At 40.5% G+C, this 18,420-nt stretch overlaps 1 protein-coding gene across 50 annotated transcripts in view; it reads left to right on the top strand.

The window, feature by feature from the left end:
* The first annotated feature begins 1,739 nt into the window (after positions 1 to 1,739).
* SLMAP (sarcolemma associated protein) overlaps positions 1,740 to 18,420 on the top strand; it is a 148,066-nt gene continuing 131,385 nt past the window's right edge. For 48 of the 50 annotated variants that reach the window (XM_021069015.2, XM_021069013.2, XM_021069037.2 and 45 more), the window contains exons 1-2: positions 1,740 to 1,836; positions 2,039 to 3,348. In XM_021069015.2, coding sequence (XP_020924674.1) covers positions 3,151 to 3,348 — 198 coding nt within the window. In that variant the 5' untranslated portion in view covers positions 1,740 to 1,836; positions 2,039 to 3,150. The remainder of the gene's footprint in view (positions 1,837 to 2,038; positions 3,349 to 18,420) is intronic. The other 2 variants (XM_084988688.1, XM_084988687.1) reach the window with 1 other exon arrangement.

Genomic DNA, 18,420 nt, shown 5'->3' on the forward strand with positions numbered 1-18,420 from the left:
CCACATGAGACTAAAAGTTACCACAAATGAAAACTTTTCAACCTCTTATATTAAGACTTTTCAATATATTCTTATTTTTGTCCAAAATAAAGTAACTGGAACATGGTAGTAATTCCATACACATTTGCTGAAGTAGTGAGAGTGTTAGTTAGAAAGTATACAAGGCCCTTATAACATATATTCTTCTCTTGGGACTCTCTTTGTGCCACTCCTACTGTATCCCGTAATAAAGAGTATGTAATTTTCAATCATGTATCAAATATTTGAGACACTGTAATGTGCCAGGCACGTTGTTCTACCATTTTAAAAGCCTTATTCTTGGAGTTCCCATCGTAGCGCAGTGGTTAACGAATCCGACTAGGAACCATGAGGTTGCGGCTTCGGTCCCTGCCCTTGCTCAGTGGGTTAAGGATCTGGCGTTGCCGTGAGCTGTGGTGTAGATTGCAGACGCGGCTCGGATCCTGCGTTGCTGTGGCTCTGGCGTAGGCTGGTGGCTATGGCTCTGATTAGACCCCTAGCCTGGGAACCTCCATATGCCGCAGGAGCGGCCCAAGAAATAGCAAAAAAATAAAAATAAAAGCCTTGTTCTTTTTTTCACTAAACCTTCCTGGAAATTTACGAAACCATTCAGCAAATACCATGTTTATCGTGGTTTTCCTACCATCCTTCTTTGAGTTCAGTTACCTCCCATAGAAGACCCCTTTAGTGGCTAGTGCTTGTTTTCATCTTAGCCCTGATTGCATCAAAGTGAAGTTATCTCTATTTGAAACCCTCCTCTCCCTATCCTTATCTCACAATACCCAGGTATACTCTCAGAGGGCAAGGATTGAGATTTGGTTCATCTATGTGTCTTCAGGGCCCAGCACAGAACTTAGAACAGGGCCAAAACCCTGTATGTAAGAATTGAATAGTATTTACTCTTTCATGAGCAGATAGATTACTCCCTTGAATTCTCACAACAGGTGCGTTAACTATTATCTCCAAGTAATAGATGACAAAACGAAGCTCGTAGAGGTTTAGAAACTTCCCCAAGGTCACAGAGTGGTGGAGCCTGTTGTCAAAGGAATCTGAAGAATGACGCCATCATTGATTCCAAAGGACCTCTCTCTCTGGAAAAACATGATTTTAAACTTTCAGAAGTTGCACTAATTTCGGGGTAGAGTCAGCGCTAGGGGCCTGGGAAATAAGATAGGCCCAGTGAGAAGAATTGTCATTTGAAATGGAACGCAAGGACTAAGAAAGAGTTTTTCCTCCGGGTAGGATACATAGCGAAGACTTTAAAGAGGGCGGATGAATCTTGTTACAGATGCACAAATCCTGAGACTTGTAGGAATTTAGTTGTTCACACCTAAGGCGGCTGTTGGGGTGGAGGTCGGGGAGCTGTGCTGCCCACAACTAAGATGGATGCTAATAACAGCTCCTTTGGATGGGCTTGGTCTCCTTGGGCGTTGATATTTTCAATGAGGACTCTAGTGAATAAAATTTAGTAAATGCTAGCGCCTTCTTACCAAGATGGCAAAGTAGGAAGTTGGCACGTTATGTTTAGAAAACCTTCAACAGGTCAAATTTTTTCTTGCCCATAACCAAAATGGTGGCAAAGGTGTCCCACGGTTTTGAAGCGTCCAACCCTTAACTAAGATGGCGTGCGGAGGCTTGTTAAAAAGGCTTGCCCTCTTTTCTGCCCTTGACCATCATGGCTTCCGCGGCGTCTGTCACGTGATGCCCCGACTACGGCGCGGGAGAAGGGGTAGGAGGGCCCTTGAAGGGTGCGCGTTCCCGTGGCGGTGCACCGGGTAGGTTTCAGTCAGAGTCACTATGGCGGCCGGAGCTGGCAAGGTAAGCTGAGGCGGCGGCGGCGGTAAGAGAAGCTGGACCCGTCTTGGCGTCCGGGCTCCCAGTCCCCGCGGCCCCTCAGCGGAAAGGTCGGCCGAGTCGTGGCCAGTCGCGGGGGCTGGTTGGGGTGGGCTGAGGGGGTTGAGGGCTGAGGCGGGCGGGCACCGGCGCTGACGGCCGTTTGTTTTGATGTTTTCCCCACCAGGTCGGAAAGTTTCTGTCGTCGGGCAGAGCCTGAGCTTGTCCCACCGGCTGCGAGCGGTGGAGGCTGCGGCGGACCCAACCCGGGGCCTCCAGGCCTCTCCCCCAACCTCCGGGCCAGCCTCCCTCCCCCACCTCCTCGTCCGTCGGGAGCTTCAGCTGCGGTCCCTGAGATGCGACCCTCGCGGGAGAGACTCTGAAAGGAGGTGGCCGGTGTGCTGAGGAGCAGCCAGGAGCCCAGGAGTCCAGGGACCAACTTCCTGCGGGCCGAGACCCCGGATCCTCCCCGGGGTCGCGCCTCGCTCGGTCACCACCCGCCTGCTGAGCCGGATCCCCGCCCTGGTCGCGGGGACGCCCGCCAGGTGCCCGGAGTCCCGCCTTGGCCGCTGCCCTAGCTCCCGCCGGTCCCCGTTCCTCGTGCCAGGGACTCCAGCCACCGCCACCTCGTCTCGTGCGGGGCCGGGGACCCTGTGCCACCTCCCGGCCGGCCTTCGCGGGAGGGGCAATGCAGACTGTCCGGCTGGCCGTCTAGACCCCTGCGCTGGCCCCATCGCCTCTCGTCCCTCCAGTCCGGAGGCCCTCGAAGACGGGCGGTGGCTGCCCAGAGGTGCTCAGCTACACCTTTCTTCCGCCTGAAAGGACCTTTCTGGCCGCAACGAACCGACCCTTCCTTCATGCTGCAGTGCTGCAACATTTCCGCCACCGAGGGGGGAAAGCGGCCGCGATCCCAAACAAAACCCAAGAATTGGCGTGTGACTCATCTGCTTGGATACCTCCAGTCCCCAAACTGTCTTCCAGGAGTTTTCTTGGCCGAAGCTGTCCAATGTTTGAGCCTTTTCTTCCCAGGGAAGAAGATGGACTGAAAGCTACCAGTTGGGGACTTGGTGTGATCAGGGCACTGCTGGGTTTTAAAGGAGGTGATGGGGCTTGCGCTGACTCGTCTTCCCACCCAAGTGAAGAGTTGTTGATGTTCACTGGTTATGCTTGGACAATGTGCAGTTTGTTTTAATTTAAAATTTGGTGGGGGATAGGGGTAGAGGCTTGTGAAGGGCAGTCCGGATCCGGTGGACCTCCTCTTTGTCCCTAGTAGGAGAGACACCCCCAAGTCTGTCCTCGATGCCGTCAGCCTTGGCCATCTTCACTTGCCGCCCGAACTCACACCCTTTTCAAGAGCGTCATGTCTACCTGGACGAGCCCATTAAAATCGGCCGCTCGGTGGCCCGTTGTCGACCAGCACAGAATAATGCTACCTTTGATTGCAAAGTGCTGTCAAGGAACCATGCTCTCGTCTGGTTTGATCACAAGACGGGCAAGGTAATGTCACTACGTTGTCTAACAATCTTTGTTTTTCGTTTCTCTTTGCCCTTTCTGCATAAATGTATGCAGGATCCCAGGGCTTGCACCCAGAGGACACTTTCAGCAAGGCCATGGAGAACCAACTTTTTGTGTGACTGGTTCTAGTGGAAATTTGTTTGAGGTGGTTGAATGGAAAACAGAGAAGGTATTGTAATTTAACACCCTGAGAGGGCGATGACATCTTGATAATATGGTCATTCCCAGTGAAATCCCAAACCCTAATTTGTTTTAGAAAACTAGATAGTGAAACTTGGCTTCTCGCTTTTAGTCTTTTAAGAAAGGTGAATTTGCACTTCAGTACTTGATGAAGCAAGTAGCAGTTCCCAAAGCAATGCAGGGAATCCATGGCCAGTATTACACAGGGGCTCAAGTGTCTCAATGGTGAAATGCAGTTAACACAGTGTCTTTGAGTTGAGTTCAGAGCAGGGTCTTTCTAGCAAGGACATTGTTTGTGTAAATTTACATTTTTGAAAGATTTGATACGTATTTACCTACAAGGGAGTAATTTGCAAAGCCAATTTAAGTATGAACAATTGTAACTTTATAGTTTCAGAATTTTGTTTGTAAGTTAGGTGAACATATACCAATTGCTTTTGAGGATCACTTTTTGATGTTCCCTGCAGCATTTATTAAAAACACCTAATGCATACTTATAGAGGTGATATTTAAAAGTCAGTGTTAAAATTTATTTTTTGAAATTATATCCAGTTCTGTTGATTTTTGCATTACCTAGATGTGATAGGATAAATTTAGTGTTCTTCATTATAAGTGTGACCATTTTAGCATTTTTATGTTGGCACCCTGATTAACTATACATGGGGTGCTTATATTTTAAGGATACAAGAAAAAAGTTAACTAAGACCCTTTTGATTTTTTAAACCTATCTGTGTGTGTGGAGAGTATACTAAAGAGCTCATCTTTGTCCTAAAACCTAACTTTAGTTAAGCTACTGAATCAGTTCCAACTTAGAGTAAGTTATGTAAGACTAATAAGAATATCTCGGGTTTCACCTCCTGACTTTTTGGTCCCTCTGAGTTGAATGATTAAATCCTTTTTAAGAGAAGAATTTAAGTGTTCTTTTAGAAGAGTAGTATTTTGAAAAAAAAAAAAAAAAAAAAAAAGAACCCTGAGCCTCACAGGGAAGAGAGAAAGCAATACTTCTGTTGCTACTGAATTAAGGAATTGTTATATAAATCATTTTTTTCAAAGAAAGGAGGAAAAGATTGCTCAAGTGCCATGTGCCTGTGTAATAGCTATGTCTTACTCTGTACATATGATGAGAACTGAAAAGTATGTTAAAGTATAACACGATTTGCTCATTTATCTGTGGAACATACCCCTTTTTCCTCATAGATTACCTGTAGTAATTTAAATAATTCATCTTTATAGTAAATTCAAACATTAGTTAACTGCTAGTGCCTTAACTAGCTTTCATATTTTTTCATTTTATGTCCCTGGGCAAGAGTTAAGGGCCAACCTAATCAGATACTAATTTTGCTTGAAGTACATAGCAAATACACCTTCTTGCCTTTGGTTTAATACTTAAAGGAGGCTTAGATTTTTTTCTTTTACTTATTTGAAAAATAGCGGCTATATACAGTGCTTTTCATGGTTATACTAAAACTCTCACATTTGGTTATTTTTACAGTAACTAAGAATAGATTAATAATGAGTGTTTATTGGGAATTCCAGTTGTGGCTCCGTGGCTTACTGAACCCTACTAGTATCCATGAGGATATGGGTTCCATCCCCATGCTCACTCAGTGAATTAAGGATCCGGTATTGCTGTGAGCTGTGGTTTAGGTTGCAGATGCGGCTTAGGTCTGGAATGGCTGTGGGCTGTGGCTGTGGCGTAGGCCAGCAGCTGCAGCTCTGATTCACCTTCAAGCCTGGGTACTTCCATACGCTGCAGGTGCGGCCCTAAAAAAAAAAAAAAAAAAAAAAAGAGTGGTTTTATTGTATAATTGAGATGACAAGTTTTGAATTGAATTTGTTGTTAGCAAACTTGATCTTTAAAAGATACACAGCTTATTTCTACCATTTGAACTTTCCCACCTCTTGCTTTATTAGTAAAATACATTTAGGATGTAGGGGCCTTTACTTGAGGTATAGATATAATTATTGATTATTAAACCACCTAATCTACTTAAAACAAATAGCCTGTCAGATCTAGCCATGGGATTAAATTGTTTTAGGAATTAACTGTTTAAACTTTAGATTTGAACAGATGCTAGGTTTTAATTGAGCGTCTGTTATGTGTCAGATAATGGTAAGGTACACAGTTACAAAGAAAATTGATAGTTTGACCAAATATCATTTATTGTTTTCTCTGTGTAAAATTTCCAGTATGAGAATTTGTTATAACAAAAGTCCCTAGGAACTAATGTATATTCATAGCAAATTCCTTTGTACAATACTAGAATCTCCTCCTATAAGCATCGCCTTAGGCAGGTTTTTGTTTTTTTTCCCCTAGACATCTTTAAACCTCAATTTTCTGGGGATGAAAATAGTATCTTTTATTGTTTCCAGGATTGAGATAATCATGTAAATCACTTAGCACCCTGTTCCCGGCCCTTATTAAGGGGTCAGTCCTTGGAGAAGAGGGTGTTTGGGGTGGGGGGAAGAAGAAACTATCTAGGGAGCTCTTTGCAATTTTTTGTAGTGCTATGGAATGTAAGGAGGGTAATGAGACATTATTATCTTTCATGTGATGATATATGTGGAAGTTATTTTTTAAATTTAAACATGTGAAGTTGAGAACCTTGTCCACATTGGCACCTTACCTGGGAGGTGGAAAATTATGGCAATATGCCCTTTTGTTTGACCTTCAGTTTGTGAATGTTGCATTCTGCTATTAAGGGAGGACCAATAGAAGCTGGAAGAAATCACACTTAAAATTTTCTGATTATTCTTGTAATACATGTATATTATAGGAAATTTGCAAAGTGTAGGCAGGGGGAAATCGAGGTAACACTTTTTTTTTTTTTTTTTTTGTCTTTTTGCCACTTCTTGGGCCGCTCCCGCAGCATATGGAGGTTCCCAGGCTAGGGGTCGAATCGGAGCTGTAGCCACCGGCCTACACCAGAGCCACAGCAACGCGGGATCCGAGCCGCATCTGCAGCCTACACCACAGCTCACGGCAACGCCGGATCGTTAACCCACTGAGCAAGGGCAGGGACCGAACCCGCAACCTCATGGTTCCTAGTCGGATTCGTTAACCACTGCACCACAACGGGAACTCCGAGGTAACACTTTTAATGCTGAGTTCACAGTACTTAAAAATTGCATGCTGGATGTTAACAGGTTTGTTACAAAGTGGAATTTCATAAGCTTTCCCCAAATAATGCTTCACTCCTTTTTGGAGGTCAGGCTCTTCAAATCAAATGGCAGATAATAGTATGGTTATTAATCTTTCTGTTGACTCAGGGTACTACTGAACAAGCAAATCTACTCCTATGTTGGTTACATAGAAGAGATAGTAGTGGACTGCCTCCTTCTGATTTGGATGGCCCTATTTGATTTGAGGCTTTGTGGAATAGTGATAGTCTAGTAGTTGACACAGTAGTCTATTTCCAGTCTCATTGTAGTTTACTCAGTTAAGTACTAGTTGTAGTTGTCTGCTTCGACTTTTGCTTTTTTACTTAAATTCAACAATTTTAATTTTTAGTCTTTTTTTTTTTTTTTAAGGGCCGTACCCACGATATATGGAAGTTCCCAGGCTAGGGGGTGAATCAGAGCTGTAGCTGCTGGCCTGCACCACAGCCACAGCAATGCCAGATCCGAGCCTCATCTGCACCCTATACCACAGCTCATGGCAACGCTGGATCCTTAACCCACTGAGCGAGGCCAGGGATCGAACTTGAGTCCTCATGGATGCTAGTTGGATTTGTTTCTGCAGAGCTACGATGGGAACTCCCTCAACACATGTTTTTGAGCACCTGTTCTATCATCATCTACATCAGTGGAGGGCATGGTGGTAGGTGGGAGTGGGGAAGAGAAAATGACAAGAATTGGTAAGAAATTATTACTCCTTCCTTCTAGGGGTGTGTGTGTGTGTGTGTGTGTGTATTTATATTTATTTTATTTTCTTTTTTGGCTGCACCTGCAGAAGTTCCCAGGCCGGAGATTGAACCTGTGTCACAGCAGGGACTGAGCTGCAGCTGTGACACAGCCACAAGGGAACTTCCAAGGGGGTTATATTTTGCTATTTTTTTTTCTTCTTAGGGCCTCACCTATGGCATATGAAACTTCCCAGGCTAGCTGTCGAATCAGAGCTGCAGCTTCTGGTCTATGCCCTAGCCATGCATAATCCAATCCATATCTGCAGCCTGCACCACAGCTCATGGCAATGCCAGATCTTTAACCCACTGAGCGAGGCCAGGGATCAAACCCACATCCTCATGGATTGTAGTTGGGTTCATTACCACTGAGCCACAAGGGGGAACTCCTGGGGCTTACATTTTGGATAGAAAAAGTGACTGCACACCTTGAGAACAGTTGATTGTGATAAGATAGTATTATATAAATTCAAATGGCAAGAGTGTGATGGTGTTTGAATTAGACTTTAATATAGGAGTGGATAGGAGTGGCTAGGTATAGGTTAAGAAAAGGTGCTTTTTTCGGGGGATGTGTTTGTATATGAAGGGATTATGGTGGAGTAAGACAAAGAAAAGCAGGTAATTTTGAATGATTTTGGCATCTTCCAAACACTGAGGAAACTAATTTTGTTGGGCCAAAGGGTGCTTTTGGAAAGTAGCTATGGGCAAACATTCATTGTGTTGGATATTGTCATGTTTGTGCCTTGCAGGAGAGGGTCTCTGCTTTTTGTGTCTATTTCCTGCTATTTCATAGATGTAGATGTTGAGTAAGTGAAGCTGAGTAGATGTTATGGTGCCACACTGAGCAAACTAAGGACATGGATCCATGGGGTATTGAAGGCCTGAGAGAGTTCTGTGCAGAGCATTGACATACCAAAGCAATTATTTAGGAGTGATAAAACAACAATATGTGAGACCTAGAACAAGAAAAAAAATGGGTAATTGTTAGCTTAACTAAACTTACTGTAAGTTTAGTTAAGCTATTGTTAATAGCGTTACTTGAATTTAAACCAGCTCTAGATTGGAAAGGATCTAAGTCTCCTGATCTGCTTTTACATTTGGGTAGCACATCCCATATTTTAGAACATAGGGGTGCCTGGCTTAAATAAAAATAGCATTTAATGTATAATCGTGTGGGAGGTTTATGGATAAGCTGTATTTCTGTCACATTGTGGCAGTATCTTCTGCTTTAATATTAAACAGCTTGTTATGTAAACATTGGAACAGAATGGCTGGCTTCAAAATGTAGTCATGTACTAATTTTATGTACACAAAAAACCCCCTAAAACTTATTGTGTACTTTGTACCATGCTCTGTTCTAAATGCTTTACATGTTAACTTAATACTTAAATGTCTATCTAGGATAGGTGGTTATTTCCTCCATATTAACATATGAGGAAATTAAGGTACACAAAGATTAGATTAGCTAATTTGCCCAAGTTCTCATAGCTAATAAATGGTAGAGCTGGGATTTGAACTGAGGTATTCTGATTCTTGAATCTAGACTCTTAACCACTCTGCTATTCCAAAGCTTTGTAACAGTTTACATTTAATGCCATTTTGTAGGAGCATGGACCAGGTTCGCAGTAGGAGTAAAAATGACTAGATGCCAGAAAATGAAAAAAGACAAGTATGTTAACTTGTTTTTTGGGACTTCAGCAAAGAGAGAAGTTGTGTATGGACTGGAGATTTTATGAAAGGTTTCATGGATGAGACACAATTTGTACTAGACCTTAGGACTTCTTCCCAACCTACCACCCCTTAGAACTTTTTGAATAGGGCTGAATGTTGATAGATGGAGTCAGTCAGAAAGGAGTGAGTGGGAAAAATTGCTCAAGTAAAGGCATAGAAGCAGGAATGATGTGGCATGTTTCAAGGACATTGCAAGAAAGTCGTGGCAAAGGAGGAATCCACAGAATTTTACAACCAAGGTTGTTTCTTCCTTCTTCCTTCCATGACTGCAAAGATCCTGGCCTCAACTTTTGGGAGAGTGGCAGATCATACGTTGATTTTGTTTGTTTGTTTGTGTATTGTTTCAACAGATACCTAATTTTTTTTTGACAGAGGTTAAAAAGGTCATTAAGAGTTAGTTATTGTGAGAAAGACATATTTGTTATATTTAATGTAAACATGTTCAAAAAGCCAGATTATATATCCAAAGCATATAATAATTTCCTTGTTATGTTAGTCTTCACCATTATGGAAAATTAATGAAATATTTTAAGTGTTTATTCAAGTTGTTAAAAATATGGACCTTAAACATTTTTGTTCTATTTAGTCATTTGACTTTACTCCTTGGGTTAAATTTACTCTTTACTTTCTCAAGCTCCTGTTTAGTTTTCTTAAGTGGTATTTATGTCAGAGCTTAGTATCTATTCTCTTTTGTAAATGGGGAGGAGGGTGTCTGTCATCTAGAGTTTTAAGTTAAAAGATTCTGAGATTGGTTCTTAATATATGTCAGTTACTTAAATCAAGAATAATGATGACATTTGTTAGCTACAGTTGTAAGGACTCTTTCCTGCCCATGCTCTTCTCATTGCCACTGCCACTGGATGAACAGTTTATTATCCCTTGCTCAAAATCTAGGTTTTGCCCCATTAATTTTTAAAATGACATACAAACCCTTTATTTTTAAAATTTTTTATTAATGATTTTTATTTTTATTTATTATTATTATTATTTTTGGCTTTTTGCCTTTCCTAGGGCCGCTCCTGTGGCACATGGAGGTTCCTAGGCTAGGGGTCTAATCGGAGCTGTAGCCGCCGGCCTACACCAGAGCCACAGCAATGCGGGATCTGAGCCGTGTCTGTGACCTACACCATAGCTCACGGCAACGCTGGATCCTTAATCCACTGAGCAAGGCCAGGGATCGAACCTACAAGCTCATGGTTCCTAGTTGGATTCATTAACCACTGAGCCACAGTGGGAACTCCAGATGATTTTTATTTTTTTCATCATAGTTAGTTTACAGTGTTCTGTTAATTTTCTACTGTATACCAAAGTGACCCAGTCACACGTACATATATATACATTCTTTTTCTCACATTATCCTCCACCATGCTCCATCACAAGTGATTAGATTACAGTTCCCAGTGCTGTACAGCAGGATCTCATTGCTTATCCATTCCAAAGGTAATAGTTTGCATCTATTAACCCCAGATTCCCAGTCCATCTCATTCTCTCCCTCTCCCCCTTGGCAACCACAATTCTCTTCTCCAAGTCCATGAATTTCTTTTCTGTGGAAAGGTTCATTTGTTCCGTATATTGGATTCCAGATATGAGGGATATCATATGGTATTTGTCTTTCTGACCTACTTCACTTAGTATGAGAGTCTCTAGTTCCATCAATGTTGCTGCAAATGGCATTATTTTGTTCTTTTTAAAAAATCTGTCTCTCATTTCCTTTTTTTCCAGCTCTTTTCTGTGACTCTTTTTTTTCCTTTGCTCTAAACTCTGTGCAGTAGTTACATTACACTGCCCACTGTTCCTAGAAAATGTGCCTTTTTTGCTGTTTGTCTTCTAGAATGACTTTTTCCCTTCATCCCTTGAGGCCTAGTCCCAATATGAAACCTTCCCTGACTGTCACTGAGGAATTAATTGCTTCTTCCTCTATACTCCCATAGAACTTTGTATGTAATTTCATTATGAGACACAGACAACAAAATAACTATGATGCAAATGTATTATTGCCCCGCCAGACGTGAGCTCTTGAGAATGGGAATAGGCACTTACATAAATGTTTGAATGAGTGAAATGTGGACAATGAAACAGTCTGTTTCTGCAAACCCTGAGGAGGGTCAAAGGGGAGAAGGTCATTTGAGTTAATTCTCAATTTGAGATCATGGACTCAATTTCCAGTAGGTTGTCTTTGAGAAGTTACTTCTTGAGAAGTTGCAATGTTCGGGACACTCTGCTAAGTGTTTTGGGATCATAATCATGTGGTTGGTGATATTAATTTTGAGTTATTACATATATATCCAGCAAAATAATACTCTAAGGGTTTAATAATATTTAGAATGGTTTCTTATTTCACTTGATCTCTATAACACTTAGGAGGTAGGTACAGCAACTACAGACTGGCTCCTACTTTTATGAAAAAAAGAGTTTGCCGTTCATAGGTTAGTTGTACAAGGTCTTCTCTTAGTAACTATGGAAAGTTGCAACCCGCATCTAGAGTATTTCCCTCTGAGATAAAAGCCAACTGCTAGACATTTATTCTGAACTATCTTATTATGGAATGAACAATTATTGTAATGGAAATCTGTCTTTTGCTCTCTTGAAAGGTAATCTGAGCTGTTATTTTCTGGATATATAACTAAAAAGCTTGTCATATGACAGATTTTCAAAGACTAAGAGAATCTGAGCTAATTATTTCTCTGAATCAGCTAGCATTTTTTAAACATACCTCTACTACTCCTAGCAATAAATATATTTTTTCTTAAGTTTGCATTCAGGCAACTGATTTGGATTTGAGTGTTTTTGCAGATGAATGAAGCAGCCTTGGAAAAACTTGTTTGCCATGTAAATTTTTTATGCTTTAAAGAGAAAAACTGGCAGGTGTAAAGAAAAAAGTTAGTTTATTTATTTATTTAGGGCTGCTCCTGCGGCATATGGAGATTCCCAGGCTAGAGGTCTCATTGGAGCTATAGCTGCCAAACTATACCACAGCCACACCAGATGCGAGCCGAGTCTGTGACCTACACCACAGCTCACAGCAATACCGGATCTTTAACCCACTGAGCGAGGCCAGGGATCGAACCTGAAACCTCATGGTTCCTAGTCAGATTTGTTTCCACTATGCCACGATGGGAACTCCTCTTTTTTTTTTTTTTTAAAGGAAAAATGTTTATTTTTTTTTGTCTTTTTAGGGCTGCACCCGCAGCATATGGAGGTTCCCAGGCTAAGGGTCGAATCGGAGTTGCCTCTTCTGGCCCACACCACAGCCATAGCAACTCCAGATCCAAGCTGTGTCTGTGACCTACACCATAGCTCGCAGCAATGCTGAATCCTTAACCCACTGAGTGAGACTAGGGATCCAGCCAGGATGCTAGTCAGATTGGTTTCCGCTGAGCCATGACGGAAACTCCCAAGAAAAAGTTTATACAGGCACTTGAAAACATGGAAGCTTTTGGTGATTTTACTATATCCTTTGTCAGATATGCAATTTTAGTTAGATTTTAAAGACATAAGAAACTTTTTTTTTCTATTTATCTGTATTAAGGTTTTATCAATACATTCAAGCTTATGGTTTTATCTACATTTATAGTTACTGACTCATTCTAACTGAGCCAAGTGGAAATGAATTTCCAGTATGGACTTTAAAGCTATTATTTCTTTTCTTGTTTTTTACTTAGAGAAATAACAGGAATACATTATCATAAAAGTTGAAGCAGTAGGGAAATATATGGAGTATACATATGTCTTCTTTGCATGGGTACCTCTTATCCTCCTCCCTTCCTCTAGAAGTAACTGTTGTTATTAGTTTGGTGTGTAATTTTCAGAACTTTTTCTGTGCATTTGTCTGCTTGGGTATGTAGATAAACAGTTTTTTGTTGTTACTTTTTTCATAAATGATTGAATCATAATTTTTTTTTTTTGGATCATAATTTTAAATGTACTTTTTAGTTGATGATATCAAGTGAATTGTGATAAGATTATCTGAAATATATTAATATGCTCTAAGTTATGACCAGCATCCAGACTGCTGTAAAATTAATATTTTATTGAGCACTAACCAACTGGTATGCTGAGTTTTATAGGCATTATGTCGTTTAATTCTCACAACAGACTTTTGAAGTAGGTAGTATTATTGACCTTGGGGATGAGAAAGCTGAGGTTCAGAGAGGTGAAGGATTATTGTTCAGGGTAATAAGACAGGTAGTGGTGAAGTCAGGAGTCAGGATTCTGAGCCCCAGTCATCTGATTGCAGAATGCATGCTCTCAATCACTCTGTTGCTTGCTGCTTCAGTACTTAAGCACAATTAGTCATTGTTAATCTCATCACCTACCTCTTAGTGAACAGTAGATTAAGAGAAAAAAAATAACTGAAAAACCTTGTTGTCTGTTAACTCACATATTTTGGTAGCAAATCAGTTTAATCAAAATTCACTTCCTCAAATAATATATATATTTTGATGGTTATTGTTTTATTTTTTTAATTACTCAGTGAGTTTTATTACATTTATAGTTGTACAGTGATCATCATGACTTGATTTTATAGCATTTCCATCCCAAACCCTCAGCCCATTTACCCACCCCTCCCAACCTGTCTCCTTTGGAACCCATAAGTTTTTCACTTCCTCAAATATTTATTAGTCACTTAAGATTTTACAATTTGATGAAAATAACTTTGCATGTAAAAATAGTGGCATATCCACTCTATCCACTCTGTGAATATCTATCCACACTGTTCAAATACTCTGATATACTAAAGAAGATACTCTTTTTTATTAGATAATTTTAAATTTATTTTTATTTAATTAAATTGAGGTATTGTTGATTTACATTATATGTTTCAGGTATACAACACAGTGGTTCATGGTTTTTAAAGATTATATTCCGTTTAAAGTTCTTATAAAATATTGGCAATATTCCCTCTGCTGTATAGTATATCCTTGTAGCTTATTTATTTTATATGCAGTATTTGAACCTTTTAATCCTCTACCTCTCTCCACTGGTAACCACTAGTTCTCTATATCTGTGAGTCTGTTTCTGTTTTGTTATATTCATTAGTTGTATTTTTTTTAGTTGCCATGTATAAGTTATAACAAATGTTTGTCTCTGACTTACTTCACTAAGTATAATAGCCTCTAGGTTCATCCATGTTGTTGTAAGTGGAAAAATTTAATTCATCTTTATGGCTGAGTAATATTCTGTATTACATATATGCCACATCTTCTTTATCCATTCATCTGTTGATGGACACTAAGGTTGTTTCCATTACTTGGCTGTTGTAAATAATGCTGCTATGAACATTAGGGTGTATGTATCTTTTCAGATTAGTGTTTTTGGTTTTTTTTTTTTTTTTTTTTTTTTTTTTTTTTTTTTTTGGCTGTATACCCAGAAGTGGAATTGCTGGACTATATGATAGTTTTTTATTCTTTAATTATTGTTATTTTTGGCTGTACCTGCGGCATGTGAAAGTTCCCAGGCCAGGGATTGAACCTGTGACACAGCAGCAGCCCAAGCCACTTAAATGAACACTGGATCCTTAACCCACTGAGCCACATGAGAACTCCCTGATTTTAGTTTTTTGAAGACGTTTCATACTGTTTTCTACAATGGCTACATCAATTTATAGTCCTACCAACAGGTAAGAGTTCCCTTTTCTCCATATCTGTATAATTTCTAAGTTTAGTATGTTTGGAAATTGTATTTTAAATTAAATATATAAACCTCCCCTGTAAGTAAACCTACTCTAGAAAAAAAAGAATTTGTGTTTTAATTGCCTAGATATAAAAATATTAACTATATTATTAGACACTCTAGTTTCCCTTCACTTTTAAAAGTTCAGGGATAGAAAATAAGATCTTGTTGTATGTTACCAGTATAGCTATGATAGCTATGCTTGTAGAATAAACAAAATTTATAGTTTTGAATTTTGGGAGGAAAGTTTGCATAGTAAAAAGGAATGTTATATAGTTACCATATAAGCCAGCAGTTTTACTCCTACATATATACCCAAGAGAAATCAAAACATATGTCCACACAAAAACTTTTGCAATATTCATAGTCAAAAAAAGTAGAAACAACTCAATGTCTATCAACTAATGAATGGATATATAAAATGTGGTATACTATATATAAAGAAATATTGTTTGGCAGTACAAAGGAATGAAGTATTGATAGATGCTATGATGCTACAACATGGATAAACCTTGAAAACACTATGCTGAGTGAAAGAAGCCAGACACAAAAGGCCATGTAATGTTTAATTCTGTTTATATGAAGTACTGTAGTTTAGGTAGATCCATAAAGAGAAAATAGATTAGTTTTGCCAGGGGCAGGAAGTAACAGGGAGTTGATAGTTATTTTTTTAATTTTTTTTAATTTTTTGCTTTTTAGCGCTGTACCTGTGGCATGTGGAAATTCCCAGGCTAGGGGTCAGATCAGAGTTGCAGCTATTGGCCTATGCCACAACCACAGCAATGCCAGATCCATGCCACGTCTGCAACCTACATCACAGCTCACAGCTACACTGGATCCTTATCCCACTGATTGAGGCTAGGGATCAAACCTGCATCCTCATGGATACTAGTCGGGTTTGTAACCCACTGAGCCACAGCAGGAACTCCCTATAGTTTTTATATGTCAACTTGGTGAGGCCATAGTGTCCAGTTTTTGGTCAGATACCAGTCTAGATGTTGCTGTGAAGGTATTTTAAAAATGTGATTAACATCCAGTAGGCTTTGGATAAAGCAGATTACCCTCCAGAATGTGAGTGAGCCTTATCCAATTAGTTGAAGGCCTTAGAGAAAAGACCGAGATTCCACCAAAGAAGGAATTCCTTCCTCAGACAGACATTGTAATTAAGGCTGCAACAGCAGCACTTCTGTTCTCTAGCCCACTGGCCTGCCCTGCAGGTTTCAGACTTGATGGCCCCGATGATGTCACGTGAGCGAATTCCTTAAAATAAATCTCTCTCTGTATATATACACATCCTGTTGGCTCTGTTTCTCTGGAGAACCCTGACTAATACATGAAGTGGCTGTTAAATGGGTACGAGTTTCTTTTTGGGATGATCAACATGTTATAAAATTGATTGTGGTAATGGTTGCACAGCTCTGAATTGTACACTTTTTTTTTATTTTTATTTTTTTCTTTTTGCCTCTTTCTAGGGCTGCACTTGTGGCATATGGAGGTTCCCAGGCTAGGGGTCTAATAAGAGCTGTAGCCGCCGGCCTATGCTAGAGCCACAGCAACGTGGGATCTGAGCTGCATCTGCGACCTATACCACAGCTCACCGCAACGCTGGATCCTTAACCCACTGAGCAAGGCCAGGGATCGAACCCGTAACGTCTTGGTTCCTAGTCGGATTCGTTAGTCACTGAGCCATGATGGGAACTCCTGAATTGTACACTTTAAATCGGTGAATTGTGTGGTATGTGATTATATTTCTCTTATTTTAAAAAAAGGAATATTAGATGGAGTAATAGTTTAGAGCAGATTTGCGTGTAGGAAGTAGAAGAGCGTAGAGTTCAGTGTGGGTAGGATTACCAGAATAACTTTTTAAAGTACCATGTGGCTTAATTTTTGTTATTAGTTTCTTAATGTGAATGTTTTGCTCTTGGTTAGACTTTTGTTTTCATTAAATTTAGTAGATGGAGAGTGAGTTTCTAAATTTAATTAAATTTGTTGAAACAGAAGTCTAACCGAGAATAATACATTCACACTAAGAAAGTAATCACAAAATTTTGGTATTATTGAGAAGTTAGTGTGCCAAAGTCTTCATGTGGGAGTTGAAAAATGGTTGGAAAGATACAATGTATAAGTCCAAATCTGAACCTGAGAAGCTTATGATATTAATTTTACTCACCAGTGAATCTTGCATATGCAGGCCCGTAAAACATGATAAAATGTTAGAATGAATGATGCTATCTTGACTAGAAGGAACTATTCATTTGTTATAGTTGAACTTAAACTGGAACCATTACTAGTCTTTAACGGGTATGAGTGTCTCATGCGTGCAGTGCAGTGTAGTGCCAGTAGGTAGTATTGAATCAAATAATCAAATAAGCCTAACAAAAGAGGTACTATATATCATTGTTTCCAACAAGCTAAGGGAATGATGTATTCCTTCCAGCAGGGTTGGGGGCAGAAAATATGGAAGGAATGAAGAGGGCTTCACAGAGAAAGTTGTTTTTAAGCTACTCTTTGCAGAGTGAGGGCTTTATTCTCTGGATAAGAAAGAGCAGGGCCCCCAGGCAACAGTATATGTTTAAGACAGAAAAGCCTTTATTGTGGGAGATGCAAACCCAGAAGTTAGTAGAACTGAGAAGGGGAAAAGAGAGCTGCTGTCAGAGCTTTGGGGGTAGTTAAGCCGTGCTGGTAGAAGTTCTAGGGGAGGCAGTATGTCCAAAAGCTAAAGGTTCTGGAGTTGGACTACCTGAGTTGGAATCCAGGCCCCACTGCTTCTCAGATATGTGACCTTGGGGAATCTCTGTGCCTTAGTTTTCCTCATCTGTAAAAGGAGGCTAATAGTGGGATTTACCTCTTAGGATTGTTGAAGAGATGGTGAGAAGTCATGTAAAGCAGTTAGCAGAATGTTTGGCACAGAATAAGCACAAATATTTCCTGACTTAACGATAGTTTGTTTTAGGATTTTTCAGCTCCGTGGTGGTATGAAAGTGATAGGCCTTTTTTTTTTTATTAATTTTTTTTTTTTTTTTTTAAAGCTGCACTCACAGCATATGGAGGTTTCCAGGCTAGGGGTCTAATTGGAGCTACAGCTGCCTGCCTACACCACAGCCACAGCAATGTGGGATCCAAGCCGCGTCTGCGACCTACACCACAGCTCATGGCAATGCCGGATCCTTAACCCACCGAGCAAGGCCAGGGATCGAACCCACAACCTCCTGATTCCTAGTCTGATTCGTTTCCACTGCGCCATGACAGGAACTCCCTTTTTTTTTTTTGAGTGGAAATTGTACTTCAGATTTTTTTTTCTTTTTGTCTTTTTGCGTTTTCTGGGGCCGCTCCCACAGCATATGGAGGTTCCCAGGCTAGGGGTCTAATCGGAACTGTAGCCACCAGCCTATGCCACAGCCACAGCAACGCGGGATCCAAGCCTCATCTGCGACCCACACCACAGCTCACAGCAATGCCAGATCCTTAATCCACTGAGCAAGGCCAGGGATCGAACCCGCAACCCTTGGTTCCTAGTCGGATTTGTTAACCACTGCACCACGATGGGAATTCCGAAACTGTACTTCGG

The sequence above is a fragment of the Sus scrofa genome, chromosome 13 (assembly GCF_054392235.1).
Source record: "Sus scrofa isolate SSC_HxYL_T2T_F1_AM1 chromosome 13, Sscrofa_HxYL_maternal_Yorkshire_Landrace_v2.0, whole genome shotgun sequence".
Lineage (NCBI taxonomy): Eukaryota > Metazoa > Chordata > Mammalia > Artiodactyla > Suidae > Sus > Sus scrofa.